The 18,673-nt window shown below is 38.7% G+C and overlaps 1 protein-coding gene across 2 annotated transcripts in view; it reads left to right on the forward strand.

The window, feature by feature from the left end:
• Window positions 1-1,661: 1,661 nt before the first annotated feature.
• The window catches only part of BBOX1 (gamma-butyrobetaine hydroxylase 1), a 75,452-nt gene continuing 58,440 nt past the window's right edge, over window positions 1,662-18,673 (forward strand). The window contains exons 1-4 of one of the 2 annotated variants that reach the window (XM_032642083.1): window positions 1,662-1,938; window positions 2,126-2,398; window positions 8,638-8,894; window positions 10,109-10,223. In XM_032642083.1, the coding sequence (XP_032497974.1) occupies window positions 8,676-8,894; window positions 10,109-10,223 (334 nt within the window). In that variant the 5' untranslated portion in view covers window positions 1,662-1,938; window positions 2,126-2,398; window positions 8,638-8,675. The remainder of the gene's footprint in view (window positions 1,939-2,125; window positions 2,399-8,637; window positions 8,895-10,108; window positions 10,224-18,673) is intronic. The other variant, XM_032642084.1, reaches the window with a different exon arrangement.

The raw sequence follows: 18,673 nt of genomic DNA on the forward strand, positions 1-18,673 counted from the left end.
CATTTCTGGCTCTGGTACGGATGTCACCTCTTGCGCGTTTTGTGACCTTCTGTAGTCCATGAACCTCTACAGTCTCATTTTCTCTATCTGAAACCCAGAATTTTAACATTGTTTGCCACTGCCAGGATAGTACACTGAGAGACCATATATGAAAGCAAGCTGAAAACTGTAAAGGGTTAATACAGATAGAAGAGAGGCCTCAGGGAAACGCTTTTTTTTTTTTTTTTCAATCTTAAAGAGGCTTCTCACAGTCAAGAGTAGGATTTGTCTGTTTGCTTTCAATGTGGGAATTAATTCTTTATGTGCAGGTGTTTAAACTTTAACCTTAACAGGTTTGTTTATTGTTGTCGTTTTGTTTTCTTTCACTCTTCTGTTAGAAACCGTGTTCGTGCAACCCAGTTTTTCAATGATGTTCTGAAAGCTGGAACAGAATTTACCTAATTTATTCCAGTAATTGTTACTAAAGCACAAAGTGTGAAATAAAAGTCAGTGGAGTGTATGGACACCAAGGGGGGAAAGCAACAGGGGGCGGCGGTGGTGGTGTGATGAACTGGGAGATTAGGATTGACATGTATAAACTGATGTGTATACAATGGGTCACTAATAAGAACCTGCTGTATAAAAAAATAAATTAAATTAAGTTAAATTTTAAAAAGTCAGTGGAGTGCATTTCTACAATATTATGTCATCTGAATGTTTAAAATATAATTAACTGATTGCTTCTGGCATACCTATCACCTCAGTTACTGTGGGTTTAAAGTGCTGGCAACACTGATGGAGGACCCCCATGTCCACACACCTTCTCCTCCCATATGTGGGAAACAAAACCTGCCTGATTTTCACTGGATTCCCGCCTGTCAGTCTTTTGACCTGGAGACTTGGGGGAGGGAAGAAGGAAGATGGAGGAGGAGACCACTGATGAAAGGACACAGTTTAAATTTTACTGTGAAAGAGCCAACAGGGCATCATTAATGGAGGGGACGCTGCAGTTCTGGAAGGGGGGAGTTGTCCTGGGCAGGAGACCTTAGAAGAGGCCACAGAGAGTGGATCTGCATTCTCTCTCTCTCTCTCTCTCTCTCTCTCTCTGTCTCTCTCTCTCTCTCTCTGTCTCCCTCTCCCTCCCTCCCTCCCTCTCCCTCCCTCCCCCCCCCCCTCTCTCTCTCTCTCCCTCTCTCCCTCTCTCCCTCTCTCCCTCTCTCCTTCTCTCTCTCATTAGCTCTTTTGCGGCTGCCTGTCTGAGTCTCACAGCTGTGGAGTCCTTCAGGCAAGAATCAACAAGTTGTAGGCTGAGGCTGTTTGGGTGTCTTCCTGGGAAGGGTGGTGTTTGGTGAGAGGAGAGCAGAGGGCTCATAGGTCACTTTCCTGGACTTCAGTTGCCACCTGCAGACTTTCTTTTAACGGAATCTGGACCCCCGTTAAGAACTAGGACCTGAGACTTGCCCACCAGCCCTCCCCCTGCACGGGGTACGCACCTACTGAAGGCCCGGCAGCCAGGCTCTGGGTCCCTGGCAGGCTGCCCACCCTGGTCTTTCCCTTTTGTTGCCCTAAGGGCTGTGTGTTGGGAGTCAAGTCACTTGGCAACCAGGTGCCTTCAGAAAAGCTCTATGCTCTCTGGCCGCTACTGTTCACTCCAGCCAAAGCGTCAGAGAAAGGAGGGCATCGGGCTCAGGGGGGACCATCCCAGCCTTCCTACTAGCCTCTGAGAACTAGGCAAGCTCCCTCCAAAGAGACTCATATGGAATATTCTATGGGCACGGAGGTACCACCTCATCTCTGCTCAGGTGGGAGCTGGTAGCTCCTCCCTGTTAAATGTGCATCTCAATGTCTTTTCTCCAAGTGCGTTTTTCAACAATAAAGCTGTTGCCGTGAACAGGTGGGACAGGAGTAAAGGAGTTCCTTCACTTGCTGCTGCTGGCTCAGGGGCAGGAGATAAGACAGGTGAGAACTGTTCTCCTTTTACCAGGAAAGATTCTAACTACGGCAATGCACTGCAGTGAGTCCTGGGGTTTTGTGGTTTTAGGCACTAGTAGAAGTTAAAGTATTTTCTCTTTCTAACTCCTTCTCCTCTAGGCCATAAAAGCTCTTCACTTTTTTTTTTTTTTTTTAATCTCCAACCTCCCGTCAGGAGTTGCTACACCTTCAGATTGGGACATCCTTCCTCATTAGCAAACCTCAGCTGTGTCTGGGGGCAGGGCAGCAGTGGCGCTGCCAGGAACAGGAAGAAAGGCTTCCAAGTCAGAGCACTACATCAGATGTAGGGAAACTGGGGGCAGATACATCTGGAAGGTGACGGGCATCAGGAGGCTACCTGCCCAAAGGACACTGAAGATCAAAGCTGATGTTTTCTTTCCTTGGTAAATTTTGCATGACTTGGCACACAACGCACATCTGAGAACAGGTATAATTGAGCTCAACTTTCCCTTATTTTGAAGGGCTTGTGGATTCGGGTCTACGGATTGGGGGTGGGGTGGGGGGAGTATCCAATTGGAAATCCAGTCACATACATCTCACAGCCATGTGGGCTGAGATGGGGATGGTCCATCAGGCATTAGGAATAGGCTTGATTTTGGAATGCAGTGGATCTGATTGCTTCTTGGCAGCTTCCTTTTCGCAATTATGTTTGGCTTAGTCTAGTAGTCAAATTACTTTGCAGTCCCTAAGCTGATCCAGGAAGCACACAGAGGGCACAGAGAGGATACTGTCTAAAAAGTAGACTGGGTGAAGGGAGAGGGGGGTTCTGGCTGGAAACTGGAAATGTTCACTAACTAATCCACCATCCAGCCCAAAGAAAGTGACTGTATATTACACCTTGGCCCTTTGTTAAGCCCCCAAACTGAATGTAACATGCTTTTTTAGAATATTGGTCAATTAAGGCTATTGTGACCTCTTTCAATTATTTTGCTTCCTGAATATAGCTCAAGAAGACATATGACAGGTATTTTGAATTGATCTTATTTGAAAACATAGAATTTCTCATAATGAATATATGTTCTGTTGCAAAGATTTAGAAACCTTAAAATCTAGACCCAGTACTCTGCTTTACCTTGGTAAACAAATGAATTGATAATTTGAGTTTCAATCTGAATGTAGTAATGCCACCAGACTGAAGCTAAAATTTTCCTTTTTATAATTTAGGAAGGAAGTGTTTGCATAAAATGTGATACCTTAAAAAAAATGTGGTACTTTAAATAAGGGAACAGTCAGAAGGGTAAACCTACTCAAGAGAATGGTCCAGTTTTACTAATGGCTTCATAGAATTCATTATTCCCATGAGAGTATATTCATGAATTATTAAGTAACTCAGCCACTTATTAAATCAAGGTAGAGAAAAAAAAAGCAATAACTTCTAAAAGTTAAAAGGACTTAGGTAGCAAATGTAATGAGTAGAGTATGTATGTATTCAAACCATATTAAAGTTCACACACTACAAATGCAGTTTGGTCAACTTCTACCTTACCAAGTGGAAACTGAGTTTTATGATTTAAAGGTTGTGTATAAAGGAATAATAATATTTTAAGCCTTTATGGTGTAATGTCTGAAAACTTCTTCCTGTCCTCTCCTTTCAATGATGAAATGTCGGATGGTGAGGTCAACCAACAACCAATAATCATGAGAGTTAGCTACTATTTTAATAGTACCTTTTTGGTAAATTGAAGTTATTGCCTGGAAAATAATTCAGCCACAGATTCTCCATGAGGTAGTCCTGTGTAGTGGTCACAATTTCTATTTCCTCTGCCTTCAAATCAGTTTCTTTACCTCTTGAAGCTTAAGATCATCTGTAAAAGGGAAGTGATGGAACAGATCTCACAGTGTTTTCTGGAGGATTAAATAAGGTTTATGCAATCGAAAGCATCATTAGAGCAGCTAGAACATAAAAAGTGCTAAATACATGGTTTTGTGATACACCTCGCACACCTACCCATATGATTTGCATGTTTCTTGCATTTTGATCATTTTTTTGATCCTAATACCTAAAAGCAGGAGGTCAAACACAGAGAATCCTGTTCTATGACAGCAAGTCTGATGACTTACCAGAGGAAGAGAAAATAGATATTAACAGATCCTGACATTTGATAACATGAGTCCACTCTATCTGGTCTTCCATCATAAAAATCAGTCCAAAAATGACGGCCTTTTATTTTGGAGGGTGAGTAATCTAGCAGATGAATCAGCCTTCTCAGGTGCATGTTATTAATCTCTAGCAATTTTAATTTTATATATAGTAACTATGTAGTTTCTACATCAACTTCCTGAGAATCCTAACTAAAACCTCTGATTCAAATTAGTTGTAATTCGCATTTGAGGAATTTTTGCACTCTCTTGTATAGAACCAGAAGTTGTTCACTTTCTATGTGTGTACTGGACTGGCAGATCCAGGTTTGGGGCAACCTCTCCCTCTAGCCAGCAGTATGTGCTTGGACAAATCATACCCAACATCTCTGAGCTTCCACTTTCCTTGCATAAAAATAGAGGCCACTTAACCCAGTGATATTGAAGATTGTTTCTTTCCAGCTCTGAGATTTCTAGTTCTAAGTTTCTTTTATTTCCAAGATCAATACATAAGATAACTTTCAGAGCTACTTTCTTGATTTTCCAAACCAGCTGACAAAATTTGAGTTTATAAAATTTTAAAGATGACAAAAATCACACCCATGGCTTAAGTAAGATAATCTCTAAAACAATTTAGTTGTGCAAAACAGGAGTGCCAAACACACTTCCATAACTCTGAAGGGGAAAAATATGGTAAGTGAGTTAGGAAGGAAAACAACAAAAACAACAACACATACACATCAAGTGATGGGATGAAATTAAAAGAAATCTGTCCCATCAGATAGTAATCCCCCCTGACCCTAATCCAAGATCTATTTTCCAGGACAGGTAAAACTACTTCCTCCCACAAAAGTCAAGCTGATATTTCATAAACTAAATTATACTTGTGAATAATAAGAAGCAGAATAGTTAAGTATAAAATAATTAAACATTTTCATTTTATAGGACCTCTTTAATTCAGCAAAAAGGTCACACTGAGATAGATATAAAGAGAGAGAGATACAGATATAGATATATATACATACATATCTAGGAGCATCAAACTTTTTCTTTTTTTCTCTTTTCTTCAGAGAAACACAATAGTTTATCAAATAACTAAGTGGTCATTATGCTTCAACAGGGCTCAGGTTTTTTTAACATCTTTATTGGAGTATAATTGCTTTACAATGTTGTGTTAGTTTCTGCTGTATAACAAAGTGAATCAGCTATATTTATACCTATATCCCCATATCCCCTCCCTCTTGCATCTCCCTCTCACCCTCCCTACCCCACCCATCTAGGTGGTCACAAAGCTCTGAGCTGATCTCGATAACAGGGCTCAATTTTAACAAGTCAAATTGAAAAACAGATTTCAACAAATCACACACACGTACAAGCCTATTCATTTTAATGAAGAATCTGTTTTCAAGTTCTGATGATCCTTGATGGTTTCTTCCTGTTTAAATTTTCAGCCCATTTGCCCCAATACAGCTTTAAATAAATCAAGAAAAATTGAAGAGGGAAACTGTTTTCCCATTGCTCCCTGCTTTTGTTTGGATGACCATTCACATTTGTCATGAAGTTGAGAAAGGAATTGTGAAGTGTAGAAGTAACCCACCAAGTTCCTTCATAGATACCCAAACAATTTAACTTCAGCAACACCCAGGCCTTTCCAGTTCTTCCACCCTCTCCCAGGTGCCTCAGGCAGCCTCCATCAACCACCCTCCTGATGTGGCCACTGCTCTCGAAATACCCTCCTCAGAACATCCATTTCAGGAGGGCTGGGGGGAAGAGCCTCAGGTTCCCCTAATACCTGGAAATGCACTTTCCCTCTCCAGTTCAAATTTGCTAAGCAGAAGAAGAAAACTAAAGAAAAAAGAGAGAGAAAGCCTAAAAAGGAAGGTTGGATTGTAAGTAGTGTCTGTTAGTGCAGGTACATCTATCGGTGTGATCAGTTCAACAGTTAGTGTGACTTGGCACAGTGCCAAGTTAAGTACAGAACAGTATTTATTGTGGTAGGAGATGCACCCTTCAAACAATGTATCCATTAAGAATTCAATGTGTTATGACCCAGCAATCCCACTACTGGGCATATACCCTGAGAAAACCATAATTCAAAAAGAGTCAGGTACCACAATGTTCATTGCAGCACTATTTACAATGGCCAGGACATGGAAGCAACCTAAGTGTCCATCGACAGATGAATGGATAAAGAAGATGTGGCACATGTATACAATGGAATATTACTCAGCCATAAAAAGAAACCAAATTGAGTTATTTGTAGTGAGGTGGATGGACCTAGAGTCTGTCATACAGAGTGAAGTAAGTCAGAAAGAGAAAAAGAAATACCGTATGCTAACACATATATATGGAATTTAAAAAAAATAAAAATGGTTCTGAAGAACCTAGGGGCAGGACAGGAATTAAAAAACAGACGTAGAGAATGGACTTGAGGACAAGGGGAGGGGGAAGGGTAAGCTAGGATGAAGTGAGAGAGTGGCATGGACATATATACACTAACAAATATAAAATAGATAGCTAGTGGGAAGCAGCCGCATAGCACAGGGAGATCAGCTCGGTGCTTTGTGACCACCTAGAGGGGTGGGATAGGGAGGGTGGGAGGGAGATGCAAGAGGGAGGGGGTATGGGGATATATGTATATGTATAGCTGATTCGCTTTGTTATAAAGCAGAAACTAACACACCATTGTAGAGCAATTATACCCCAATAAAAATGTTTAAAAAAATTCAATGTGTGAAATTTATAAAAATCCTTTCTACCAAGACATTTTCAAGCTCATTAATAAACACTCTATTGACAATGAGTTAAGCTTAGAATATACACTGATACACATGGAAGTTTAATGATAAAAATAAGAAGGATGTTTTTCCTTAATTGTCTTACTCCTTGGGAGAACTTAAGATGGTATCATCTGTATTCTGGTATTCCCCAACCTCTTTCTCCTGCTGTTTACTTGGGTAATTGCCATAGATTTTTCACTGGGCAGGGATGTTTCCAGTTAATTTGGGATAATATAACCAGACCCTTAAATAACATACAACACATAAGAACAAAAAGAGTAAACATAGTAAACTTTTCTCTAGCTCAGAGGTTGGCAAATATTTTCTGTAAAAGGGCAAATATTATATTTTTTGGCTCTGCAGGTTGTATACATTCCCTGTCACATGTTCTTGTTTTATTTTTTCGAATGTTATAAGAATGTAAAAACTATTCTTACCTCGTGGGCTGTACAAAAACTTCTGGCCCACAGGCAGTATTTTGCCTGTCCTTGATCAAGTTATGTAAGTCATGCTTTTACTTCAGTAGATACAATCTTACTTAAATACAGAAGAGTTCTATTTTTCCTCCTCATATGTAAAGCTAGAGTTATCATTCAAATATATATTAAATATCTTCTATGTGTCTGCTGCACTAGAGGATACAAAGATCACCATGAAGTTTCAGACCTCAAAAAAAAAGTGAGATAATTATGAAAGTAAACAAAAAATAAGGAAGACTGGGCACAAATGGCATTGATAGTTGTCTGAAAGGCTCCAAAACGCCTCCTTAAAGATGTCTATATAAAAAAAAAAAAGATGTCTATATGAGTAAGTCTTAAAGGGTGTGATCAATGTTGCTGAATGCATATTAACTCTATCTTATTCTCCTTCCTCACTAATAAAACACTGATTTCTGCAGAGCAAGCATGTGACTAGTAAACAGCTATGTTTCCCAGCTTCCCTTGTAGCTAACGTTAGATTGTGACATAATTCTGGTCAGTGAAATATACTTGGAAGTTGCTAGATGGGGAAATGTTTAAAAATGAGGTAGACTTAGCTGCCACATGATGTTTTCCCTTTTCCCTTCTTCCTCTCTGGAATGTAGATGTGGTATTGGTGATGCAGCAGTCATTTTGCAAACATGAGGCAAGAAGTAGAAGGAGAAAATCTACCAGTAGCCTGGGCTTCCCATGGTTCTGTGAAATCACGTTACCATTACTGGACAGTCATGTTAGGACTTCTTTTCACGCAAGAAAAATAAACTCCTTGCTCATTTAAGCCTCTGTTTGTCAGATCATCTGGATACAGATAGGTTGGCTCATGAAAAGAAAAGTTTGTGAAAGGTCATCCCAAGCAATAGGGGCAGAATGAGCTGAGGAACTGAGATTTGAAAGTATGGAGGTTGAACGATAGAAAATATTTAATTTGGCTGGAGCTCGTGTACTTGGGCATCAGTTAAAATAGCACAGGTATGATTATTACACTTTCAATTTGTGGAGTATTTTTCTCCCTTAAAAATTTTCCAGAGCTTTTATGCAAACATAAAAGTGCCTGTGTCATTGGTTCTGAATGTATTATCTAAAATTACTGTGAGAAAAACAAGGAATTCTTTTCAACTGGATCCTGACTCAGCACGTTTATCTTGTTTACTTTCAGTCACTGTGTTTCTGTTTACAGCTCATGAAATACTCTCATCAGAGCAAAGGTCCTAGCATTGATAAGTGAAACCACAAACTCAAGCAAATAGCAGAAGCCAGAGTCCATTTAAATTGAAGTCAAGTTCAGAGCCGATCTTCCTGAGAGTCCTTTTAACACTGATTTGTCATAGCAGGTAGCTGACAAGATTTACCCTCAAGGACCAGAAACATGCACTGTGCCATCCAAAAGGCAGAAGCGCTGGATGGGGCTCATTTGATGCGAATCCTCTGGCAGGATGGTGTAGAGTCTGTCTACCCCGCTGTGTGGCTGAGGGACAACTGTCAGTGTCCCGACTGCTACCTGGATTCTGCAAAAGCACGGAAACTTCTCATCGAAGCTCTTGATGTGAACATCGGTATCAAAGGCTTGACGTTTGACAGGAAAAAGGTAACTATCTCTAAATTATCTCTGCCTTCTCTCTCAACTTAAGTAAAGGAACTAGTCTCCAATGATTTACATAATGAATTATATTTTATTAGATCATATTTTATACATAAAGCCGTGATTGCATAGTCCTTGGTGCGAGGTCCACATGCTTACTAAATGGAAGCTTCTGCTATTATTATTACTGTTTTTATTACTGCTGCTATTATTCTAATAAAATGTACAGTGTTGCTCATTATTCCTTCAGTGAGTGGCAGCCTTGAAGACACAATCAAACTATGTCTCTAATAAAAGGAATGCCCCTGGGCTTCAGTTTACTCATCTAGAAATGAGGGATACTAACAAAATTTGTTCCTAGGGATGATGTGAAGATTCAATGAGCTAATATGAGTAAAAATCTTAGCATGTGGCTGGCATATGGTGAGCGCTCAAAATCTTGTATTGATGAATATTTTTAGTCAAATTCGTGAGTAAATGTGTAAGGCTTTGTATGGGATTCCTGAAAGCATAGCTCTCAAAACCACAAACTAGATGTGGCCTCACCCTGTGTTTCTCTCTTCCAAATTTGCTAAGATATTTATCAGAAGAGCAAGTGTGACCAGCAAGGTCATCCTCTCCCACTCTTGTCTCCATCTCGAATTAAGGACTTTACCCCCAGGGTTCAGTGCTTGCTAGCTGTGGGACCTCAGACGTGTTATTTCTCTTACTTTGCTCACCTGAAAAATGTGAGTATTAGTTATTGCTTCTCCCTCAAGTTGTATGAGGACTAAGTGGGTTATATTTATAGCGCTCATTGTACAGTATACACTCAAAATGGTGTTATTCTTACTATTATTATCTGCCTCATCATCATCACTACTATTTCTGACACTCTTGGCAGGAATATTAATTGATCTCTAACCATCACAGAAAGTTTAGGGACCACAGGTTTTCAGAATATAGAACAAGAACTCAGATCTAGCCAGGTTTTATTTCTTTGTGATATTTAAAGGGCCTCAGATCTCAGCTGTATCCCCTTGGCTTTCAGTTTCCTTGTTTTCCAAAAGCTTATTCTATGCCTGTGAGTATATAAGTTAAAAAACAGAAAGAAAAAAGAGCAAGGGCTCATTCGATTCCCTGATAACCTTAAATAACATTCAGAAACAGCAAGAGTGGAGAACCAAAGTACGTAGAAGCATAATAAACGTTTACGTGATATTTGCTTTCTGTATTATAAGGTTCATATCACATGGCCAAACGACCACTACAGTGAATATGAAGCTGATTGGCTGAAGAAAAGATGCTTTTCACAGCAGGCCAGAGAAAAGCTCCAGAGAGAATTGTTTTTGCCAGGTAACCTTGCTATGGTCTTCAATGTCCTTTAAAACTTGTCTGGTAAGAAATTTGCTCAGAAGCAAATTAAAACCCTTGTGCTTTGGTTAAAATATTATTGTAATTTACGTGGAATGTTTAATGATTTACCAACACAGATCATGTAGGTAGAGATGGAAAGAAACATAGAGCAGCTCTAGACATTCTAAAGAGACAGAAAGAAAAGAAATGCAGCAAATATTTATCCTTGTCATCTAACACAAAAGCTGGCACATCGTAGATACTCCATAAGTGTTCCCTGCAAAGCAGCAGGATGAACCAGAGGCAGACTTGCCCTTAAGAATTTTATCTAAGGCCAGAACCACACAGAATCAACAAGGCAGAAATTCCTAACCTGGCATCAGATAAAACTATGTGATCTATGAACCTCATGAAATGATATACACAACATTGACAACATTGAGTGTGCATGTGAGCGTGTGTGTGTGTGTGTATGTGTGTCAGGCTTGTGCACAGCAAATTGCTTGGGGAGAGTTTATATGAATCCCAAGGGAATCTGTGAACACAGAAACATTCAGAAAATCTCCAGTAAACAGATTCGGTCGAAAAGGAAGACTTCATTCTTTGTTGTTTTTTTTAAAATTTGCTTTCAGTCTTTTTTCTTTTTTTTATTGAAGTATAGTTGATTTACAATGTTGTGTTAATTTCTGCTGTACAGCAAAGTGATTCAGTTATACATATATATATATACATTCTTTTTTATATTCTTTTCCATTATGGTTTATCACAGGATATTGAATATAGTTCGCTGTGCTATACAGAAGGGCCTTGTTGCTTATCCATCCTATATATAATAGTTTGCATCTGCTAACCCCAAACTCACTCCATCCTTCCTCCACTTCCCCTTTGGCAACTATGAGTCTGTTCTCTATGAAGAAGACTTAATTTTTGATCTGAGAGACAAAGTAAATACTTAATATAGATAAAAAGTTATTTTTTAAATACGATTTTTGGAGATACACAGTAATACAGCTCAAACAGAGGTGCTGGGGAGAAGTGGGAAGTATTAATACTTTACTCTCTGTGTATTTTGAAGATTTGTGTCATAAGATGATGTGGGTCAAAGGCCCACAAATTCATGTTTTCAAATTCTGAAAACATGCTGATTCATATGTATTTACTAGAACCTTGACTTCTACAAACACACTAACAAGCCAACTTTCCCTGAACATTCTTTTCCGCTGTTTACCGGATATATTGGACCACTGTCCCTTTGGGCAACTGACCAGCCTTGTTGGATTTTATACACATCTCTTCTGGGATTTCTGGGTCATACACCAAGATAGAGATTTTACCTTACTCCTTTCGAATTTCAGATTCTCAAACATGTGTGGTAACTGCATGGTTTTCAATGTTAGACTTACAACAGTTTACTGGGTGTGGAGATGTTACTAAATAGCCAACTTGAACCCCACAGCTTCACCTTGTCCCATGGTTATCAATTGGGTATGACATGGTCCCCTTCCTGTTCAAGCATAGTCCAGTCTTATCAAGAGCTAGCTTCCTCCATTCTCTTAATCTCAACACTCTGACACCTGACAATGTTTTGCTCTAGTGCTTTCTGTCTAAACCACCAGGAATCCATTTTCCTTTTTATCTAGTCCAGCCAGCTGGTGGAATCCAGATGGATATCAAGGGAAAGATGTTTTTCCTGCCTTCCCCCCAGTGAGTGCTTTGCTAGATTCTTCAAAGAGTCTTCAATTACAAAACTGAGTGGCAACTGTCTGGGTCAAATAGCAATATCACAAGTATATTATTATTTTTTATTTATTTTAGATTTCTTCTGGTACTCAAAATATTTTTCCTTAACTCTGCCCTAATTTTGTAATCCTGTTGGATTTTACTCTAATTTCCTTTGAGTTCTTCTTTTGATTATTTTCAGGGAATAAAAGCCAACTTTTTATTATTAAAGCTTATGCTTTTAAGCATTGTAAAAGTATATGGCCACCCCCTCCATTAATATTTCTTGACGGGTTCAGTTTTATAGCTTACATTTCTCAGTACTATCAGGCAGTAGCAGGATGGAAATGATACTACATTCAGTTAAACAGTGGAAAAAACTAGTCACACTGACAGGCTGCAATCATGAATAATATAAGGAGGACTGGCTGCTATTTAGACAACGGAAACTATTTTAATGGTTTAAAACAAGATCAGATTTTGAAAATATATTCTCAAGCTGTGCAATTGGTAGGTGAAAGAAGAAATTAACGGACCATTTTTGAAATATTGCTTCTATGGCTTTTTGCCTGTAGAATTTGACACCTTATTTCCCTGCCATTGCATATTTTCAAACATTCATACTCAGAACAAGTAAACAAACTCAGTTACATTTGTCAAAGAATTTTGTTTTTAGTCCTCAGTGGCAATGTTTCCTCTACTGCTCTTTCCTTAGAGTGAGGAAACGCTTTTCAAATCTGGCGTCAAGATGCAGATCACTTTTCCTTGATCTTTGCTTTTGGCACTAGATGTTGAACTCAAAAATGAAAAAAACATCAGCCAGAAAAAACTCTTGTCATGGGACAGCCACAGCTGGAAAGAAGGCATGGGTCACGACCATTCCGTCATAAATTTCTATTCAACTGCACGTATATCGCGCACCTATCTCGTGTGGGAAGCTGTAAGGAAATACCAGGTTTTAAAAAGACATGGATTCTGCCCTAGAGGATTTATCCAGTCTAGGAGGGGACACTAGGCATGGAAACAAATAAGTATAGTACATCATTTTAAGTACATGAAAGTGTGCATAGAAGGTTAATTAGAATGTAGAAGGACTCTGAAGAAACAAGGAAATGGAACTCAGATAAGAGCTAATACTTGCGCTGGGTTTTGAAGGATCCGTCAGACAAAGATGGAAGGAAAGGAAATTCTCAACAGAGAAAAGGGCATGTAGAAAATCAGAGAAGCATAAAAGGGCAGGGTAGGTGCGGGAAACTGCAATTAGTTTAAAATATAGGTGAAGTTAAAATTGTTAGGCAACAAGGAAGGAAGTGGCTTAAGTACCCTACTAAGAAGCTCAGCCCTAAACCCTTAGGCAAGGAAGTTTGCCCAGCACAGAGGTCAAGTATGTTTCCTTCCATTAGGCTGATTCTCTTCCTAAAATTCCAGAGAAATGAGCTTAAGGTCTTTATAAGTTTAAGAAGATTGCTTTACTTATTTTCTTTAGGATGCATTTTATATTTTCAGAGTTGTATCTTTCTGATTTTTACCAAATGCATATAATTTCGTAAATGCCTACAAGGCTGTGAATGTCTTCTTAGCTTCCTTTTTCTCTTGATGCATTCTCTCCCCCTCCAGTGTACCCCTTTGGTTCTTGGTTTGTACTTATCTTACTAAAGACAGTGAAGTGATCAGTTCTGTGTTGTAGAAAGGTCTTGAGCATGGTCATCTGTGCTGGATGGATTGGCGTGGGTAGTGCCCGGGAGCAAGGTAACCATAGCATGGCCTAGAAATTGTCCTGTAAGAGCCATTAAGAACTTAAACTAGGGAAGTAGCAGAGAGGATGGGGGTAGAATTTGTATTCAAGAGAAACATATCATTGACCTGGAGGACAGGAGGTTGCTGGCCCTCTAATCTCTACCAATTTAAAACCAGACTGTTGAAGCCTTGCATGTGAGTGTTTCCAGATAGGTAGATGAAATGGAAGACTTTAATAAAACATTGGAAATATGAAGATTTTTTAATGTAATTGTTTTTTAGCCTCCATGTGAAATTGACATAATTATATACTCATTTTTTGTGACTAACTTCATGATGCAAACTTCCCAAAATAAAATTGATAAGACTAAAATGGGGAAAAAAATCAATACATAGCATGATCTTATACATATATGAACCTAAATATCTGTTCTTATTAACCCTCAGAGGCAGAATGAATGCTTGTTTTCCTATCTATCTCCTTGAACTGGTACTGAAATGTTTGTATATTATTCTCTGACATCAGTAGTATTTGTCATTGCAAATTAAAATTTAAAATGTGGTAATTTGAAGAAAATCTTTTGTTCTATGGAAGCAGTCTGCTCAGTTTTCTCAGCAGTGCAGGGAGTGAGTACATTGCACGGTCAGAAAAGGATATTTCCCCTTGTTTCAATATGCCCCACTTTAGCAGAGCAAGTCTTCACCTGTGTACTTTATCAGACTACAACCCTTTGGTACATAGCTATGACTCCCTCCTTTGTTTCAAAACGAATATGCCACAAGAGGAGTGAAAAATCTCAAGGAGATATAAGGTCCCTCTAAGATCTCTGTGCCTTGCACATGGTGAAAAAAACAAACCAAAAAACAGCTCCCCCTTTCTTACAGAGGGCATGTGTTTCCTTGAAGATGAAGCTTTCTATTATAGTGCAAAGAACAGAATTGGTTTGGTACCCAGGCTACTTTTACAGAAATTTTCCAAAAGAGAAAAAATCACTATCTTTTTAAAAAATTAACAAGTAATGTACACAATAAACATGCCTAACTCCCATGTAATATTTCACCCATGTCCCTAAGCTTTGCCCCATCCTTCTCCCTTTCTTAAACCCCTAGAGATGGGAATCTGCAGTGCATGTCGGGGATGGGTGAGGGCATTTGTTTCACATATTACTTGGTAATTATAAAAAGGACTGGGAGTTTGTTTGTTTCAAGCTGCCTTAGAGTGTTCCAACTGTATCAGAACGGCCAGGTCAGAATGGCTTCAGAAGAGCTCTGTTAAATCAGCTGCATTAGAGCAATCAATTCACCATGTCATGTACCAAAATACTTTCCCTTCCCAAGAAAGACCTTATAAAAATTCCTCCCCTGAGGTTATCCAGGCTCACATTGTCTGATGCACAGGTGGGAGAATGGTTCAAAGTCTTTGTAAGTTTAAGAAGCCAGTCTCTATTCTACTTTGCCTACCATATGTGAAATGAACCTATTGACCTTCAGAGAAATGTCTTTGGGGTTTTGATGAAATGAATACAGGTATCTTAAATGCTTGTGAGTTTACAAATGCATATTTTGCTTCACTTTTTCTCTGTGCCATAGTGATGTCTTCCCATGTGTCTTGTTCTTTTCTGAATTACATATCATTTATCCCACTCAGTTTCTGCATTGTACTTGGTAAACGTGGGCGTAATATGTAAAGGGTCTAATATCCCTCCATGGGCTGTGAGTCAGTGAGTCCAAGATGGGAGATTCACAGACTGGGAAGTACCCTGCAGTGCTGTGTACCCAGCAGAGGCCCCGAATCTGCGGGTTGTTCCCACAGCCATCTGCCTAGTTTTTGATTCCACTTGTAGACTCTAGGTCAGATCCTTTTTCTTTTGCCTTTTCTCATCTCCATCCATACCTCCAATTAGAAAATACATGACCACATACTCAGAGATAAGTATTGGGTTGACCAAAAAGTTTGTTCGGGTTTTCATAAGATGTTATGGAAAACCCGAACGAAATTTTTGTCCAACCCAATATTAAAGATGTCTATTTTACAACTAGATACGTTACAGAAATACTGGGGGAAAAAACGCCTGTGTACTACGTCTATTACCTTTTTAAATTTTTAGGTAATAAACATTATATTCTTTTTAAAAAATCATTTTTTATTACTTAACAACTTCATAAAACAAAGAATCGTGTCATCATCCAATGTTAGTGCGAAATAGTATTTTGAAAAGCTGGTGTCTTCAAAAGCTGATATCTTTAAAAGACTTGAAAAAGTTTGAGGATGTTTTTGAGAATCTAAAGCAAATCTATTTTAAGGAAGAATTATTACGTTGTATTCCCTTTTCACATTTTTTCAGTATACTTACCACATCAAAAATTAAGAAAAATATACTAACTTTTTTATTCTTGGAAAAGTAATTTTCTAGAGTTACACTAAAGTAAATTTATTTCTTTTCCTTCCTTTTTCTTTTCAAACAGGGTAGAGTGGGCTTTGTTCAGTGAGTGAAGAACTTCCATTTCTCACAGACAAGACTTACTTCTTCTTGCAGCCCAGGAATAAGTTTTATAACATTGGCAATTGGACTGCAAATGTAGAATTTATAAATTTAGAAAATTCCAAAGTGTGGCAATTTCAAGAAGTAAAGTTGGATTGCTTTATATGCTAGCTTCACTTTTACCAAACCTACACATAAGTTATAAACAATTATTCTCACTTCTGGTTCTACTTTGTTCTTCAAGATGACAGAACACAGCAGAACAACTATAGTTTTGGGATAGTAGATATCTTCATCTTACTTAAATTTCTTCCTTAAGATTCCAGTCCCAAACTTTCAAATATGCCCATGGAAAAAAATGATTTTTAATTTCTTTTTAAAGTTTTCTATCCCTGTAGGAAAAAATTGATTTTAAAAAAGAATTTTGATGTTGCTATTTACCCAATCTGTGTATTTGCCTAATATCTAGCTGAGCAAATTAGGTAAATAATCTTTAATCACTGCTCCATTGAATGAATTCTCTAACTTTGTTCTTTTCCTCAAAATTCTGTATAATTCTCAATCTGTAACTTTGCTCTTAATCAAAGGAGCAGTGTAGCACTGAAATTAAAAGTGCTCTTGAACTTAGGTCTTTCTAGGTCTGTGAACTTGAGCAATGTACTTAACCTGTCTATGCCCCTAAATCTTTAACTGCATGATGGTACCTACTTATCGCCTTGAGTAGCACCATGTTGAGAGAAAAACAACGTCTCACTTTACATATTAACTCACTTCATCTTCACAAGTTGCCCTTGAAAGCAGTTGTAAATAACTACAGAGAACAGCCTTGAGAGGCTTCTTGAACAGTATATGTTTACTGTTCAATGAAACATATGAAACGAAAAAATGTAGAATCCTATTAGTAAAATTCTTTCTCCTTTTTTCCATTAGCTGTCAAGCTTCCATGCACATCGCCTGTTTGCCCAGAGAAGACTGACATTCAAAATGTTTTAGGGGGAAAAGGTCGTATAGGTTGTCCTTCTTGCCAACAACTTAGTGGAAGCCTTTTATTATCTCCCACTTGAATCCTCTGTGTTCACTCCCAGCTTGCACAACTCTGCAGGGTAAGCTTCCCGATGCCCACCATCTTCTTTCTTCCCCCCTGGCTCTGGTGTTTCACTGCAGCACAATAAAGTCCAAAGTCTTCCCTGGGACTTTCTAATCATCCCACAATGTAGTGCTCCCTCAGCAAGCATGTGGATTCTTACTTTTGTCCAAACTCCTAGTTTCTCAGATCACTTATTCTATTCTTTCTGTCTGGCCAAACTTCACCTTTCCATCCTGCAAGGTGTAACTCACATCCCAAAGAAGCCCTTTACCAACCTACCCTATATTTATATTTATATTTATATTTATCCCCAAGTCAAACTGCAAAATAGAGACCAGAAAGAAAGCAAGCCCAGGAAATGGACATAATTTCACTGGTAACACTAAAATGCAAAGCTATAATGTAACAATGGAAGCATATATATTTTTCTAAAAGAATTTTGTTAGAATTTGTTAGGAGAAGAAGTGAAAGAATGTGGTCTGCTAGGAAAGAGCTTCCCCCCGTGAAACAACACAGCGTTTTGAAAGGAGAACAGCTTTGGAGTCAGCAGAGGGGCTTTGACTTTCTGCTCTGTGAACTTGACCTAGTGTCATAAATGATCTGACTCTCACTTTTTCCATATGTAAAAGAGGCAATGCCTCTCAGCTCCAGGATGTGAAGAATAAATGGAAAAATGTAAGTGCTTTGCCTGCCACACTGTGGATGCTCAAACCTTGTTAGGTCCTTTCCCTCCCCTTCTCCTTCTACTTAGAGAGCCATGAACATAGCAGAGGCATAGTAAAGAGCATTCAGGTAAGGGCAGGAGAGAGAAACAACAGTGGCATGATCACCTCTTATGTGTGAGTTCCCCTTACTTGACGAATAATCATGTTATAATCCGATTAAACACTTGAGAGTGACTCAGAGGTGAATTATTGCCACGAAAAGGATTTTAGTTATTCAGACATTGGTTTGAAGTCTGGGCCAAATTTTTGCCTACCTGACAGATAGTTTCCTTTAAATAATACTAAGGAAGGCAATGAAAAGACTGGTCAGCTATGACCCTAATTCCAATCAGTGTTGTAAAAATGTTTACTGAAGCTGGGATGATCAGCAAACTTGGGGAAAAGTGGTGAGTTATCTACTAGTTAGTCAAGGATCACTACAGATGAAAATACCAGCACTCAGTAGATATATTTCATGTACAAACCTAGATACTTGGATGAAAAAATTCCAGACCCATCTAGATACAGTCTCATCACCATATAGAAAACAGATAATACGAATAAGGAAGATAGAGGAAAGGTATCTAAAGAGAACAATGTGCTCATGCAAGGAGGAAGCAGAGTCTCTCAACTCTAACTTCACTGAGACGTGATGGAAGTTTCTAGCCCAGAATAAACTGGTCAAGCATTGGTCAATTTTGGACAACCAAAAAGGAGATT

Source organism: Phocoena sinus, chromosome 8 (assembly GCF_008692025.1).
Source record: "Phocoena sinus isolate mPhoSin1 chromosome 8, mPhoSin1.pri, whole genome shotgun sequence".
NCBI lineage: Eukaryota > Metazoa > Chordata > Mammalia > Artiodactyla > Phocoenidae > Phocoena > Phocoena sinus.